Source organism: Anomaloglossus baeobatrachus, chromosome 2, assembly GCF_048569485.1.
Source record: "Anomaloglossus baeobatrachus isolate aAnoBae1 chromosome 2, aAnoBae1.hap1, whole genome shotgun sequence".
NCBI classification, from domain to species: Eukaryota; Metazoa; Chordata; class Amphibia; order Anura; family Aromobatidae; genus Anomaloglossus; species Anomaloglossus baeobatrachus.
The window spans coordinates 122106417-122123470 of record NC_134354.1 but is presented as its reverse complement, the minus strand read 5'-3'; the positions used below and the strand labels follow the sequence as shown (position 1 = coordinate 122123470).

General features: G+C 45.6%; 1 protein-coding gene across 1 annotated transcript; it reads left to right on the top strand.

Annotated features, from left to right (window-relative positions):
* The first annotated feature begins 367 nt into the window (after window positions 1-367).
* Window positions 368-7635, top strand: TMEM97 (transmembrane protein 97). Its single transcript, XM_075335302.1, has 3 exons — window positions 368-539; window positions 2369-2513; window positions 3881-7635. The coding sequence occupies exons 1-3, from the start codon at window positions 420-422 to the stop codon at window positions 4129-4131; spliced, it is 516 nt and encodes a 171-aa protein (XP_075191417.1). The 5' UTR covers window positions 368-419; the 3' UTR covers window positions 4132-7635.
* Window positions 7636-17054: the final 9419 nt, after the last annotated feature.

The window sequence follows — 17054 nt, the reverse complement described above, 5'->3', positions numbered from 1 at the left end:
GGCTGGGGTGGTGTGGCGGGGGTACAGGGTGGATGGGGCACTAGCATGGTGTGGTATGGAGCACTGTGCTGTGGAACTGATGTGGGTTTGTGCACTTTTGTGGGGGGCACTGGTGGTTAGGGCATTGTGGTGGAGAGGAGGTGTGGGGGGCACTGTGGGGGCGGGGGCTTATGTGCAACAAAACCCTTCTATCTGCTTAAAGCCTCTCCTTAGAGGGCGGCCATTCTCCCGGTCTCCGGACCACACACCTCGCATCTCTCGCCATACACCGCCGGTTGCCGGCGTTTTGCCTTTACCCCAATTCTGCCTCCAGTTGTCATGTGATATGACGAGCTGTGCTGTGATTGGCTGGCCAGCAGTAGGCGGAGCCGCTGTGAGGTGACAGCTCTGCCGCCGCTGCTCTCGCTGCTCCGGACACCATGGCCTCCGTCTCCCGCCTGCTGGAGTGGATCTTCTTCTTCTACTTCTTCTCCCACATCCCCATCACCCTGTTAGTGGATCTGCAGCCCATCCTGCCCTCCAGCTGGTACCCGCAGCAGGTGAGTGCCCGGGCTCTGTGCGCTGCCGGTGACCGGGGGTCTTCAAAACCGCTGCAAGTGAAAAGGGGAGTAGTTGCCCATAGCAACCAGATCCCACAAACCTAATTGGTTGCTATGGGCTTCTGATGCACTTGCTGTAATACATCAGATGCAGGTGCCATGTCCCGCGCTCCATTCACAAGAACAGATCAATGGGGCAAGTCCTATTTACACTGCAGCAAGAATGGACCGGGATTACAGCACCAAATATGAAGGGTTAATGGAGCAGCCCCGGCTCCTCCGCTCCTGGACCCCTGAGGGAAGGTTCACAAGGGTCCCATTTGTTGCAGACATTTCTGGACGTACACATCTCTGATGATGGGAACAGTTAAATTTGTGCAACAAATCTGCCATGTGTGAATATGACCTTAGTGGCCCATAGTGCATTATGGTTCCACTGCATGGTGTGATGCCACAACTGGGTCAGCTCTGCATCCTGTCCCCCAGTTCCCAACCTTCCGCGCTGTCCCATCTGCCCCCTTTCCGCTCTGTACCATTTGCCCCCCCCTTCCGCTCTGTCCCGTTTGCCCCCCCCCTTCGCTCTGTTCCGCCCCCCCCCCTCCGCTCTGCCCCGATCGCCCCCCCCTTCTGCTCTGTCCCGCCCCACCCCCCTTTCTGCTCTGTCCAGTCCCCCCCCTTCTGCTCTGTCCCGTCCCCTTCCGCTCTGTCCCGTCCCCTTCCGCTCTGTCCCGTCTGCGCCCCTTCCGCTCTGTCCCGTCTGCGCCCCTTCCGCTCTGTCCCGTCTGCGCCCCTTCCGCTCTGTCCCATCCGCCCCCTTCCGCTCTGTCCCGTTCGTCCCCCCTTCCGCTCTGTCCCGTTTGTCCCCCCTTCCGCTCTGTCCCGTTTGTCCCCCCTTCCGCTCTGTCCCGTTCGTCCCCCCTTCCGCGCTGTCCCATCTGCCCCCCCTTCCGCTCTGTCCCGTTCGTCCCCCCTGATCTGCGTACCCTCTCCCACTCTGCGGCCCCCATTCTTCAGATTTGGAGGCGCTCACATGTAACATGGGGCACTTCTTGCTCTGAATGGTGGAGGTTTCCCTGAGAGCGTGTAGGTGCCTTATCGAGTGGCAGGTCAATATCTGAAGTTGTACAGTGGTTATCCATTCTGTTATGTTGCTTATTCATTACTATGTTGCGGAGGCTCTGAGTATCAGTACCACCTCTGATCAGCCTCCTGAAGAGGCCGCGGAGCTGTGCACAGGCTAGTTCGTACGTTTCTCAGCAGCATTAGTGTTTTCCTATTCATTTCAATGGGACAATTGCCCCAGCGCTAAAATCATAATCACAGCACAATTAAGTACGATTCAGCCTGCAATCAGACAGCAAACCATGAGCGCCGCAGCCTCTTAAGCTGCTTATCGCAGGTGGTACCAGTAGTCAAACTCTCGCCAATCTAATATTTCAAATCTAATTTTAAAAAGCTGGATAACCCTTTTTAAAATGTACTTCTGTTTCTAAAAAATTCCAAAATGTCGGAAGCGTTTATCGGTGGGGTCCAGGTGCTGAGACCACTGATATGATTGACCCGTTTGGCTTTGATTTCTTTGGACTCCGAGCCATGGATTCGTGCACAACTTTGTGTTTCTCGTGAGAGATGATCAGTGCTGAACGGACATGGCACTTACCAAAGTGATTTTGCCTCCTAATTTCAGCAAACAATGAGGGTCTCAGCAGAAGGACCCTCACTGACCAAAGCTTCTGACATCAAAAATTACAAGTACAGTCACTGGCTTCTGTATTCTCTTTTGGCGACATTTGTTATTAACACTTGCCATGCTCTTCTTTGTTCTTCAGCTGCTTGATTTGATGAAATGGTACTGTGTCAACTTTAAAGACCACCTGATGATGAATCCCCCACCCTGGTTTAAGAGCTTTGTATATTGTGAAGCCATCATCCAGCTTCCATTCTTCCCTGTGGCTGCATATGCTTTCTTTAAAGGTGAGTATCGTCCATCAATCAGATATGAAAACTTGAAGACATAAGTGATGAAACCATTTTGGGTTATGATTCCTTTTCTGTGCCTTGATGTGGTTACAATTTGCAGCAATGCATGTGAATAGAGGTTCCTAAGATTATAATTAGGGTTCATAATGACTTAAATGGAAACTTGTCAGTCAATCATACTGCTCAAACCTCGGGCAGCATGGATCTGAGTCTGGCTGCACCACTGGTCATGTATATTTTCTCTAAAACTTCCCGTGGTTTCAGAGAAAATATATGGATTGAAAATCTTGCCGGTGACCATAGGCAGAGACATTGTGTGCACTTAGTGTGAGACGTGTCAATTATTGAAAATCCAGCTGGGGTGTTGCCGGAGTAATCTAATCTCCAACTATAGTCCCTGGCCAGATCTTCAGACTATATTTTCTCTGAAATGCTCCATTGTTTCAATGGAGAACATACTGGGCTGCGATTCTTGCCTGTGGATTGGAAAGTATGAATCGTGTGACAGGTTTACACTACAGAGTTGGTACACATCGATACGCAGGACCTGGTCTAGTGGCCAGGTCAGTAATTTGTGGCCATCAGGTGGGAGCCCTGTAAACCACCTCTTGCCTGACGGCATCCACAGCTTCTCTGTTGATTAGTCGTCCTGTCCTGGCATAATGTCATTGATGCCGCCTGACCCATGTTGCCTCGATATGCCAGCTAATCACACTAGAGCCACGGATGTTAGCATGTGATTCTCAAGGCTTGCATCCGATGGGCACAGAATATCAGGTCCTGCAAATGGATCCACACCAACTCTACCTGCAAAACGAAACTGAAGCTCCAGCCAAGTGTTGCAGCCAATCACTGGCAATATCAGGCAGGTGCTAAATTCCTGGCATCACTGCCCAGCAATGAGAGCCACAATGCTAGTACCACCATGGCTGGGTTCACACGGTCGCACTGTCTCATTGAATAACTCTGGTCCTAGTGCAATCCTGTTTTTTATTTTTATTTTTTCTGATGGATAGGACTGGGACCGAAAATACAGTAGTCTGCACCGATCCGTTCATGTGACAGCGGAGACCACAAACTAGTTGCACACACAGATGGGAAAGATTGCCAAATTAATGTTTTGGGTTTTTTTTTTTTATACCATCTTTATATATATAAAAAAAAAAGTATAAATATTAGTTGCAGAACCCCGGTAATGTTTCAGTGTTTAGACACAGCCTTGTTTAGTTGTGGGAATCCTCATGGTTTGTACTCTGCTCATTGGACATTGGGCCTTCAGTAATCTCATGTGCCTTTGAGCTGATAAAACCTTGTAATCCTCGTAGTTATTAATGAAGACTTTCTGCTCCTTCCATATTCAGGAGGATGTCGCTGGATCAGAATTCCTGCCATTGTCTATTCCTCCCATGTAGCCACTACCGTTTTGGCCATTCTTGCCCATCTTCTTTATGGTGACTTCCCAAAAACAAGCCAATTAGATTCTCCCAGCCAGCAGGAGCGTCTGACCCTCGTATCCATTTACGCCCCATACCTGGTGATCCCTCTACTCATCCTGCTCACCATGCTGTTCAGTCCCCGATATACTAAAGAAGAAAAGCGGAAGAGAAAGTGAAGACCACGGAAGACGAGAAGATAAAATGTCTTAATACAACCTAATGTTAAAGAATTATGCACAGTGATGCTCCTCAACAAAATCACAATTAACGTTTGATTTTTTTAAAATTATTTTTGGACTAATGTCTGGTGTTCACCTATGTAAAATAAGCAAACCATCACTAGTGGTCTTACTGTAGGGGGAATTGTTAATGGATTCAGATCAAAGCCTTAAATGAAATTCTCCCTACTTTGTTCTGATCCTGTCCTACTGTGGGTCATCAGAAATCATGGCTGTGCGATAGACGTGTGATCAAGTATAACAATATGAATACGAAGAAAACGGTCTTTTATTCCCTGTTGTTAAGTGTTGTCTGTCTGTGCCAAAGTCTTATTACGTTATGATAACTGGTGAAGGACAAAGATAACAAGTAAAGTTATCGCTGATGATAAGTAATGATTGTCCAGTTCCATGTTCTTATCTATTAGGCCTTGTTTGCACAATGCTAATGTGAGTCCAAAAAAAAAGACAAAAGATTGCAATGGATGATACAAGAGAAATTAAATTCTCCCTTTTTATGACCTTTGTCTGCATGCGCTCTGTATATGTTCTGAAACCTCAACTCTACAGTGGACTGTAGTGCGGAAGGATAGAAAACAAGACCTGCAATTGCTGTCTGTAAATTTTAGCTGTAAGCAAAAGCTGAGAGACTTCTGATTCTGAAAGGGCTGATTCTCTAAAGCCCCCCCAATACAGTGTAGATGGCTGTGGGTCTGACTCTCCCGTACACTGCCGGGTGTCCAGTGTTCTCTGAAAGCTGCAGCCATCTCTGCTGCGGCTGATCCTCCGAGGCTATGTTGACTTCACATTTGCCCCTACGTTCAGTGGCTGTCGGGGCTTGCGTTCGAACGTCCACAAAATAGGATTTGGGCATATGCACTGACTGGGCCATTGACTATAAGGCTATGTGCGCACGTTGCGCATTTGCATGCAGTTACGCTGCGATCTGCACCGCAGCGTAACTACATGCGTCCTGCGTCCCCTGCATAATCTATGAAGATTATGCAGGGGCCGTGCACACGTGGCGTATTACAGCGCAGCGCTTCGGCTGCTGCCCGAAGCGCGCGTTCTAAGAAGTGACATGTCTCTTCTTTCCTGCGCTCTGCATGCAGCCCCCGCTCTGTCTATGGGAGGGGCTGCAGTCAGAGCGCATGGAATCGGCTTTTTTTTTTTCTTTACGGACTTTCTGCAGTGATTTGAAGCGCACGTGTGCTGTTCAAATCGTTGCAGAAATTTCTGCAGTGACAGTACGCAACGTGCGCACATAGCACGCTCTGACTCCATCTGCATTGTTGGGCTATATTGTGCATCATTTTCATCTGTATACACCTATTTAAGGCAGGCACAATTTGTAGTCAACTACGTCATTGTCTACCACAACTAGGGGTATATGTTTGAAAATGGTGCATGACTCAGCACACTGACTCTGTCTGCATTGTTATAGTCAATGGCTCCATCAGTGTATATGCCCAAAGCCTGTTTTAACTAAAATTAGGAGAGAGAAGGCGCAATAGGGTATTACCCGATTTACTGGGTAAAAGGTATAAGGAAATGGTGCACTCACCTGGTCGGCTTGTGCCAGTCACAACCCCTTTAATGGCATAGGCGAGTGCTAAGGTGGTCCAGCAGCAGCCCTGTTGTACAAGCAAGACATCAAATTCGGGGATTCTTTTATTCCATGAATGAAGTAAAATAAAAGAATTGTGTGTTCAACACTGATGTCCGTGGTCTTCAAGCGCGGTGTTAAACCTGTTTTCTCCAGTCCCGAATTTAAACCTGTTTTCTCCAGTCCCGAATTTGATGTCAAAGCCTGTTTTGCAAGGGTTTGGATGTAAGCAACACTGAAGCCACTGAATGTAATGGTAAATGTGATGTTAAGGGAAATTGGACAAGCCTGATACTTATCTGTTGGGGGACTCCCATTCACAATGTTGGCTGAACCTGTCGGTATCTGGAGTTTCAGCTCACGTTAGCATAAGGCTGGACTCACATGAGCGTATGAAAAAACGGTCCCATTCTCATCCAGGAGAGTAGGACGATTTTTTTTTTTTTCTCACTTGTCATCAGTGTGCTGTCAGTGTGCAATCTGTTTTTTTTTTCTCAGCAGCTATTAGTGATTTACAGTCATTTACAGTGTTCTGAGCTACATGATAGGATTGTATCCAAAAAACGGACATCACTTGGATGGTCCGTGTGACGTCAGTTTTTTCTCTCTCGCAGCCATTGACTTCTATTGGCGAGTCTTGGATTATTTCAGCAGCAAATTGCAGCATGTTGTGCATGTTGTGACTTTTCTCTCATCCAGAATCTGTATGAGGAAAAAAGCTGACCAACTGCTCTGCCTCGTTGACTAACACTGGTCCGAGTGGAATGCGAGAATTTCTCGCGTTGCACTCGTCCGATTCATACGCTCGTGTGAGCGCACCATTATGTGTATGGGGCCTTTTATACGAAGTTCAGTTTGTAAACAAACCCCAAAAATAGGTTGGACAAAATTTTTTTTCCTTTGTAAGTAGGTAAATTTTTGGTTGAAAAATAATGCTCAATGAGATAAACTGATGCAAAATACTGAATGAGACCTAAGTATATCTTTTTAGGTATGTTTTTTTTTTTTCCTTTTTTTCAAAAGACTCTTTCAGGACTATTTAGACTATGTGCGCACGTAGCGTTCTGCCCTGCAGAAATTTCTGCAGCAATTTGAACAGCACACGTGCGCTTCAAATCGCTGCAGAAAGAGTCCGTAATGGAAAAAAAAAGCGCCGATTTCATACGCTCTGAGTGCAGCCCCTCCCATAGACAGAGCGGGGACTGCAGGCAGAGCGCAGGAAAGAAGTGACATGTCACTTCTTAGAACGCGCACTTCGGGCAGAAGCCGAAGCGCTGCGCTCTAATACGCCACGTGCGCACGTCTCCTGCATAATCTTCATAGATTATGCTGGGGACGCAGGACGCATGCAGTTACGCTGCGGTGCAGATCGCAGCGTAACTGCATGCAAATACGCAACGTGCGCACAGAGCCTTACGTAGGTTCATAATCTGAATTTGCATTCAAAAATAGCAGGCAACTCCAGAACCCGCCTGCTATGTGGATGAGCACATGGTCAGTAGCCAAGCCCAATCCTGTCCACAATTTTCACATGTGACTGCTCTGGAAAACTCAATGTCCCTGTGAACTTGGACTTGATAAGTTGAGCTATAGACCCATAATTTCTTCTCTTCATTCTAGAAATGCAATCCAGACCAGCTGTGTAGGGGATACATGTAGAACACTAGTAACTGACTGTTTACTATATTACAAAATGTTTTTTAACAGAATATTATGTGATTTCTTTGTTTTGCTGTAAAATGTATGTTTTGGAATCCAGATAAGCTTTTAATTTTTTTTTATTTTTTATAAATGCTGGGGGAAAAAAATCACTTCATCTTTCATATAGTTTACTAAATAAATGTATTTTTCAAATATTTTGTTATGTAATTCTTCAAAGTTTCTGCTCTTTTTGTTTGGTCATCAGGAGTCCTATCTGCCATATTCTTCTTCACTAGATCCTAGAGATCTGCCAGTATACAATATTGTTTGGGGGTCTGGAGCACATGGTTTTTAAAGGTGGGGTTTATACCATCCAAATTGTGGCACTAAGTGACCACTGATCAGCTCCTAGATTGCTTATCGGCGGTCATTTAATAGCATTTTGTTTTCCCAAAATATTTATAATAATAATTTTATAATAATTTTATTCATTTATATAGCGCTAATAATTCCAGAGCGCTTTACATACATTGGCAATACTGTCCCCATTGGGGCTCACAATCTAGAGTCCCTATCTGTATGTCTTTGGAGTGTGGGAGGAAACCGGAGTACCCGGAGGAAACCCACGCAAACACGGGGAGAACATACAAACTCCTTGCAGATAGTGTCCTTAGTGGGATTTGAACCCAGGACCCCAGTGCTGCAAGACTGCAGTGCTAACCACTGAGCCACCGTGCCGCCCGGTATATAGCTTATTTAAACAGACAGAGCGTATTTAATATGAGCATAGAATGATCCGTAATAGATGATTCACATAAGAGGTCATCGTTCTCTGCAGTGCTCCTCCTGGTTACACAGGACGATGAGCTGCTGAGAACCTTGATCTTTTAAGAAAACCAACAAATTATTTCACCTGAAGAATGAGCCTTTCAAAAGCCATCCGGGAACCATGGAGCTTTGATGACCAGTTAAAGTGACTCAGTCAACAGGTTTCTGCAATGCAATCTGAAGACCACATGCTGTAAAGCTGGTGTCACACACAACGACAACGACGTCGCTGCTACGTCACCATTTTCTGTGACGTTGCAGCGACGTCCCGTCACTGTCGCTGTGTGTGACATCCAGCAACGACCTGGCCCCTGCTGTGAGGTCGCCGGTCGTTGCTGAATGTCCAGCTTCATTTTTTCGTCGTCACTCTCCCGCTGTGACACACACATCGCTGTGTGTGACAGCGAGAGAGCGACGAAATGAAGCGAGCAGGAGCCGGCACTGGCAGCTGCGGTAAGCTGTAACCAGCGTAAACATCGGGTAACCAAGGGAAGCCCTTTCCCTGGTTACCCGATGTTTACGCTGGTTACCAGCCTCCGCTCTTGCTGCCAGCGCCGGCTCCTGCACTGTGACATGTGGCTGCAGTATGCATCGGGTAATTAACCCGATGTATACTGTAGCAAAGAGAGCAAGGAGCCAGCGCTAAGCAGTGCGCGCGGCTCCCTGCTCTCTGCACTGTGACATGTAGCTGCAGCACACATCGGGTTAATTAACCCGATGTGTACTGTACCTAGGAGAGCAAGGAGCCAGCGCTAAGCGCGGCTCCCTGCTCTCTGAACATGTAACACAGCGACGTTATGATCGCTGCTTCTGCTGTGTTTGACAGCTAAGCAGCGATCATAACAGCGACTTACAAGGTCGCTGTTACGTCACCGAAAATGGTGACGTAACAGCGACGTCGTTGTCGCTGTCGTTTAGTGTGAACCCAGCTTAAGTGTTAAAACCGAAAATTCAGCCTTTCATATCTTATCTTATACTATGCTTTTATTTACCTGGATTGTTCGTTTAAGGGCTCATTCACATGACCGTTCCGTCTGTCCTGGTCAGTTCCTGTCTTTTTGTGGACCCACGGACAGGACCATCTTTTCAATGTCTTTTGTGTAGGATTGGATGGCACACGGAAGCACGTCCATGTGCATCCGATCTGCAAAAAAAGCACATCGGATGAGGTATGTCCGTTCCGTTATTATGGAACATGTCCTATAAGTTCTGTAATAACGGACCGTGACTCAATACAAGTCAATAGGCCCGCAAAATTCCTGGAAGCCACATGGAAGCACTACCATGTGACTTCCGTCAGTGCCTGTGTAGTCTGTGTCACGCTCCAGCCCCGCGGCTTCTCGCACTGCAGTGTGTCAGCATATGCCCGCTCTGCAGTGCGAGCAGCCGCGGGGATGATGAGCGTTGCTGTCAGGTTAGTAAAGTTCATTACCAGCGGTGATTAAGTCCTGCACTCCTGACGTCAGCGCTTATCACTGACCGCCACGTTCTCACATTACCTCTCGCGGGGACCCGAGACTGTGACTAGCGGTGACGTCACAGGCTGGTCACAAGACGTGATCTGAGAAAGCGGCGGGCATAGAAGTCAGTGACCAGCGCTGACATCAGGAGTGCAGCGGCTTCCATCACCACAGGTAATGCACCTCGCTAACCACCTGAAGTTAGTGTGGGTCATATCCTGCAGTGACCTGGACTGACCTCATGATTTAAGCTCCGGTCACTGTACTGCTCTCCCAGCCAATGGGGAACATTCTGTTGTTCATTGACTGGGGACAGTGAGTATAGATCGTCGTGGGACCCCCTTATTGGATTACGCCAGACCGGATTTGTTTTTTCTTTTCAATAAATTGGTGAAAGAGGGAATGTTTTGGGGATTGTTTTTTCAATTTTTTTATTACTGCCTGGGTTAGTGATGTCGGGTATCTGATAGATGCCGTGACATCACTTATGCCAGGGCTTGATGCCAAGTGACATTACACATCTGGTATCAACCACATATATTACCTTGTTGCCACTGCACCAGGGCATCGGGATGAGCTGGGGAAAAGCATCAGGATTGGCCCATCTAATGGATACGCCACTTCTGGGGCGGCTGCGGCCTGCGATTCTTAGGCTAGGAAAGGTCCAAGAACCGCGGACCTCCCTAGTCTGAGAATACCAAACCACAGCTGTATGCTTTACCCCACTTTTTTTTTTTTTTTTTTTTAATTTATTTATTGGCTAAATACAAGGCTAAGCACCCTTTAGTGCCACATGAAAGGCACTAAAGTGTGCAAGATTACAAAATGCTGGGGAGTGGGACATTATATATGTCTTTCACATCTATTATCTATCTATTCCCTCTATTCATTACTACTCTATTTATCCCTCTATCTATCCCTCCATCTATTTATCTATCTAGCTGCTTCAGTGTTTTGCGGACCGCAAAAACGTAACGGTCATGTGAATGTAGCCTAAGGGTTTTGAGGCTTATCATTAGTGGGTCTCAGCAGCACATGAGTTGTAGTCATACACAGTTCCCTTCTGTGATTGGCCTCTTCTGCCTATGGAAATGTGCACTGAAACCCTGATGTGGGCGCAGACAGCGCTGCCATTACTGCTACATGCAAAATCTCAAATCTTTCACTGTGTCCGAACGGCTGCACACAGTAATCTAAGTGATACATTATTAACCTCTGGGCCTTCTTGCCTACATCATGCTGCTCTCAGATGGGTTAGCAAAAACCTGCTCACAAATTCCCTTTAAAGAAAAAGGGCACTGGTTGCTTTCCCCCACCTCAGCCCATTGAATTATAGGTCCCTCAGTGTCTGTGTATAGGGAGAGGCTGGCCACTTGGAACTAATAACCTGAGCTGCATGGTCCCCGGCTGGCTTTTAGGCTATGTTCTGACAATGTGTTTTTGATGTTACAGAATCTCTGCACCCTTCTCTGGCTCTTGTAAAGACACAGCTATCAATCAAGGAAGCTGAGGGCAGAGAGATGTAATACAGGTACATGGGAAAGTCCATTAAACAGTTTGTTGAAAGCAAGCACAGGCACTCGATGACCAGTCACTTTGTGCTGATTAACCAGTTAAGGGATTCTAGATCCAGCACAGGCTGCTCTGTGGTCTGCGTTTATGCTAGAACAGAGAATTGGCCATTGCAGGCAGGTGACTCCCACAACACGTCTGTGACGTCACCACTGACACTCTGCCGATGTCAATTTTAGGACCCAGTGGTCCTGCTGCTGCTTTGAACAGTGACCACTTTCTGCCAGTGTGAATAACTACAGAGCGGCCTGTGCTGTATCCATGTAAGTGCTGGTAGCGGAGTATAGGTTAGTTTGATGTTGCTCTCATTTATCAAGCAAAAAGGAAAAATTTTATATTGCTGCCCGCACCCCTGACAACCTCTTTAGGCCTTGTGCGCACTAGGCGTTTTTAGCGGCGTTTTTTACCGCGTTTTTGTGCTGAAAACGCAGTGACATTGCTTCCCCAGCAATGTCTATGGGTTTTCAGAAGTGCTGTCCTCACACAGCGTTTTTTTGTAGCTGCGTTTTTGTGGTGACCACAAAAATGCAGCATGTCAATTATTTCTGCGTTTTTCACCCATTGAGTTCAATGAGATGTTCAACAACGCAATGAAAAACGCATATAGCTGCGTTTCTATGACTAAAAACGCAGCTATAAACGCAATGGGTGGGCAGTATAGTGACGTGTACAGGAAGAGGATTCCTTCTGTTGGTAAACACAGAAGCATGAATCCTCCCGGTACCGTCACCGCTGCGTCCACCTCCCGTCCTGTGCATGTCCGCTCCGTGCGGCGCCATGTCTGGGCGGGAGGTGGAGGCAGCGGCAAAAACAAAAGTGAACAGTAGAAAAAAAAAAAATGTCATATATACTCACCTGTCTGCAGGGTCCCGGTGCCATGCCCGCTCCCAGCCCCTGTCTCGGTACCGCCGCTCTGGCTGTGTGCAGTCTCCCCAGGGCAGGACCTTGCTTGCAGGACCTGGCGGTGGATCACCTGATGCAGTCACCTGACGCATCAGCTGATCGTAGTCTCGCCAGCTTTTTCGCGCCCGGCCGGCTATCAGCTGATCCTGCCGTCAGGGGACTTCATCAGCTGATTACCGGCAGCTCCTGCAGCGATGGGACAGGATCAGACTCCTGTCCAATCGATCGCTCCAGGAGCTGCCGGTCATCAGCACAGCACATAAGTGAGTATTTATTTATTTATTTTTTTTTGCACTGATGCATCTGCTGATTGTATAATCGGCTTTTATACAATCAGCTGATGTGTGATGGGATTCAGGCACTTGATCCTGACACATCATCTGATCGCTTTGCCTTCCAGCAAACCGATCAGATGATATTGGATCCGGATTGGACGGCGCGGGACCCTAACCCAGGATTACTGCGGAGGGGGGTTCTTTATTTCAATAAAGATGGAGTCACTAATTGTGTTGTGTTTTTATTTCTAATAAAAATATTTTTCTGTGCGTTGTTTTTTTTTTTTATCATTGCTAGAAATTCATGGTGGCCATGTCTAATATTGGCGTGACACCATGAATTTCGGGCTTAGGGCTAGCTGATAATATACAGCTAGCCCTAACTCCATTATTACCTAGCTAGCCACCCGGCATCAGGGCAGCTAGAAGAGTTGGATACAGCGCCAGAAGATGGCGCTTCTATGAAAGCGCCATTTTCTGGGGTGGCTGCGGGACTGCAATTCGCAGTGGGGGTGGCCAGAAAGCTTGGGCACCCTGCACTGTGGATTCCAATCCCCAGCTGCCTAGTTGTACCCGGCTGGACTCAAAAATTAGGCGAAGCCCACGTCATTTTTTTTTTTTTAATTATTTCATGAAATTCATGAAATAATTAAAAAAAAAGGGCTTCTCTATATTTTTGGTTCCCAGCCGGGTACAAATAGGCAGCTGGGGGTTGGGGGCAGCCCGTACCTGCCTGCTGTACCCGGCTAGCATACAAAAATACGGCGAAGCCCATGTCATTTTTTTTTTCTTTTTGGGCAAAAAACTGCATACAGTCCTGGATGGAGGATGCTGAGCCTTGTAGTTCTGCAGCTGCTGTCTGCTCTCCTGCATACACTAGTGAATGGAGGATGCTGAGCCTTGTAGTTCTCCAGCTGCTGTCTGCTCTCCTGCATACAATGAACATTTTGAAGAAGGAAATGACATCAGACCTTTTTTTTTTTATTTTCATCAACAATCTTTAATGGCATTGTGCACTGATTAAAAACGCAGTGAGCAAAAACGCAGCAAAAAACGCACCAAATCGCGGCAAAAACGCATGCGTTTTTGTCGCGTTTTTTAGCTGCGGGTGCGTTTTTTGAGACAAAAACGCACATAAAAACGCAGCGTGAAAAAAACGCCTAGTGCGCACATACCCTTAGGCCTTCTCTCTAGGTGTTCAAACAGCAGTGAAGCTACAGTTTGAAGTTTTTAGTTGCTTTTCACAGCAAGGAAAAAATATGTAACGCCATACTGTCAGCATACTGTGTTTTTGATTAAAAAATAAATAAATAAATAAATAAATACCACTGATTGCAAAAATACCATGGACCAATATGATGTTTGTGTCCACGGGGACAGTGTCCTGCGGATATATCCGCAAGACATTCCGCAGAAGCTCCCAGGAAACAGCACCACAACTTTTGTCTGTTTCCATGCTGTGGAGTGTCGTGCGGATATGGTGCGGGCATTCTGCATTGAGGATACAGTACCATGGCTTCGGCACTGCATCCTCAATGCAGAACAAGTGCTGCAGTGATCGGGTGTTCATACTTACCTCCATCATGCAGCACCTCCCTTTCCGGCGGCCGGGTCACTCTGTCAGCGTCTGCAGGAGAAGGTGGGCGGGCCTGAACTAGCTCCGGCTGTCACATGACCGGAGCTCGTGCAGGCCCCGCCCACCTCTTCTTTCCTGTACCTGGATCTACCACGCTGCTGTACACCGGATGGAGAAAGTGACTCAGGTGTCTGCTATCAAGGCAGGTAAGTATATGGGACCCTGCGGAGAAATCCGCAGGAATAATTGACATGCTGCTGATTTTTCCACAGTGAAATCCGCATTATTTCCGCTGCGGAAAAATCCGCAGCATGGGCACAGCAGTTCCCAAATGCCATAGAAATGACTGGGGAGTAGCTGTGCTGCAGATTTTTCAAAACTCTGCGGAATTTCCGCGGCAAATTCCGCGCATTTTCCGCAGCATCGGCACATAGCCTTAGAGTCTTCAAACAACCATCTGGTTGAAGCATTTCTAAAAACCTCCAGTAACCACTGCATGTGAAACCTTTATGGAATCATTTTCATAATTTCAGAGGAATAGTAATGCAGCAGTACTGCTCCGTAAAAATGACACACCATTCATTGTAAGTGAATGCCAGAATGGGTTCTGTTCTGTCTATTGCATCATTGCTCCAATATTCCATAGTTATTAGGGAAGAGCGATCCCAAACGGTAAAGTCCAGGGCTCGGACTTGAACATAGACTTTTTTTTTTTCTTTAGGGCTCATGCGCACGTACCTGCTGAATATTCTGCAGTGATTTGACAGCACATGTGCGCATCAAATCGCTGAAGAAACACTGCGTAATGAATGCAGTATTTTTGTTAAAAAAAAAAGCCGATTTCATGCGCTATGGAGTGGAAGCTGCATCCGGAACGTACAAATAATTGACATGCTGCTTTTATGAACGCACGGATTTGGGTCAAAATTTTAGCACCCAAATCGCTGCGTTCAATGTGCACACGTATCATGCACAATCTACATAGACTGTGCAGGAGACCCAGGACTCATGCATTTACGTTGCAGTGCTAAACGCAGCGTAAATGCATGCAAGTCTGCAACGTGCGCACAAGCCCTTAAAGTCTGATTTCTGTGTTTGGGTACTGATTGTATGTTCAGTTAGCTGAAAGGCTTCTCCACGCGCCTTTGTTCACCAATTTATTAATAAAACAAATCCTGCAAGTTCTGACGTAATCAAATTGGGGAATAAACACTCCTCCACACTCCCTCCTTTCTCCAATTTATTAATAAAATAAATCCAGGAAGTTCCGACTTAATCTGAAGAGTAATGTCCAACGACGCCCATCAATTCCTATGGAGACATCAGTAACGTCACTGCCGCTGACTGCAGTAACCTATGGAGTCTCATTCTGAGAGCAAGGCTGTATAGGAGTTACTGCCGATGGATGTTGTGAGACATTACTCTATGGATTACAGCAGACCTCCCAGCATTTATTCTCTTAATAAATTGGTGAACGAGAGTGTGTGTGAGGGAGGGTTTATTGAAAAGTACGTGCGTGTGTGTGTGTGTGTGTGTGTGTGTGTGTGTGTGTGTGTGTGTGTGTGTGTGTGTGTGTGTGTGTGTGTGTGTTTTTTTAACTCTATACTTGCCAGGTTAGTAAACAATCAAAGTATGATTCTTTAAAGCAGCTTAACCATAGTTTAAATTTTTATTTCATAAACCAATAATATACAAAAATAAGCAATTTTGTAATATATTTTATCAGACAGATTGTAAATGGGAACTGAGCATTTTGAGAAAGAAAGTTAAGGAGGTAAAAGAAGAAAATTTGTCTTCAGTGAATACAGATTTTTAAATTACTAAGATCGAAGATGGCAGCTGTTACTGCCAAGAGTCTATTGTAGAGGGGCAGGGAGACTCCTTCCTCCTCCTCTCTATTTTCTGCATAGAATCTTATATAAACCAACTACTATCTCTTATCTTGATATTAAAATCTGTATTCGCTGAAGAATTCACTGGGAATTAGGAAAGAAAGATCAGTTCAGGAGAAAGAAGCAAATTTGTCTTATAAGATATATTAAAAAAGTTCCTTATTTTCATGGGTACTATGGATTTTTAAAAATAAAAAAATAAAACAACGGTCACACTTTAAGCAAAGTTCTGTTTGATAAAATTATTTGTCAAGTTTTCAGTTCATCTATATCTCGCAGACTTGATACCGCTGACTGGGATTCAATTAAACTTTTTTTTTTTTTGCATGTAGATGTATCTACCTATGGAACATGGTCTGGCCAAATTAATAGAACAGGAAAAAGAATGCAGACAGTAAGTAGTTAAACAAAACTAGCACAAACATTTTATTTCAACCATGTACTTTTATAAAATAAAAGCAAATAATATACTGCACATAAGGCACTCGATTACAAAATCCAAAAAAAGGAGCAGGTTTTTGGTGCAAAAGAATGCAAGTGTGAACTTGGCTCTAAAGTGTATGTACTCCTCTGCCATTTGTTGTACTTAGCCATGTGTTCACATGTGCCATGGTTTCTTTTATTACTCTGTAATTTAAAAATATAAAACAAAACCCCACAGAGTTCTCCAATTCCAGGCCCGTCAACAGGTCACTATTTCAGGATATCCCACAGAATGAATAACTGCTGCTCTGGCCATAATTATATCACTCATGCAATACTAAGGAAATCCGGAAAATGTAACTTAGAAGAACTTTGAAAATTCCGCATAGTTAAAAGGGTTATAAATCTAGAAAGCAATGCAAACCGTTCTGCTTCCAAACCTATGCAATGTGTAAGCAGGAACATAAATCTTTACAATACGGTATAAAAAAAATAAAAGCACATCATAATCGGAATATTATGTGCATGAAAACAAAAACCAAAAAATGCACATACATGAATATTACAAGCACAATATACATGACAATTGGGGAATGCAATGTTAAAGCTGTAATATTTGACTTGCTCACATTGCACTAAATGATAGTGAGATTCAACCCCCTTGTCTCTGAAATGTTGATAATATAGTTTTTAGACCCGTATATT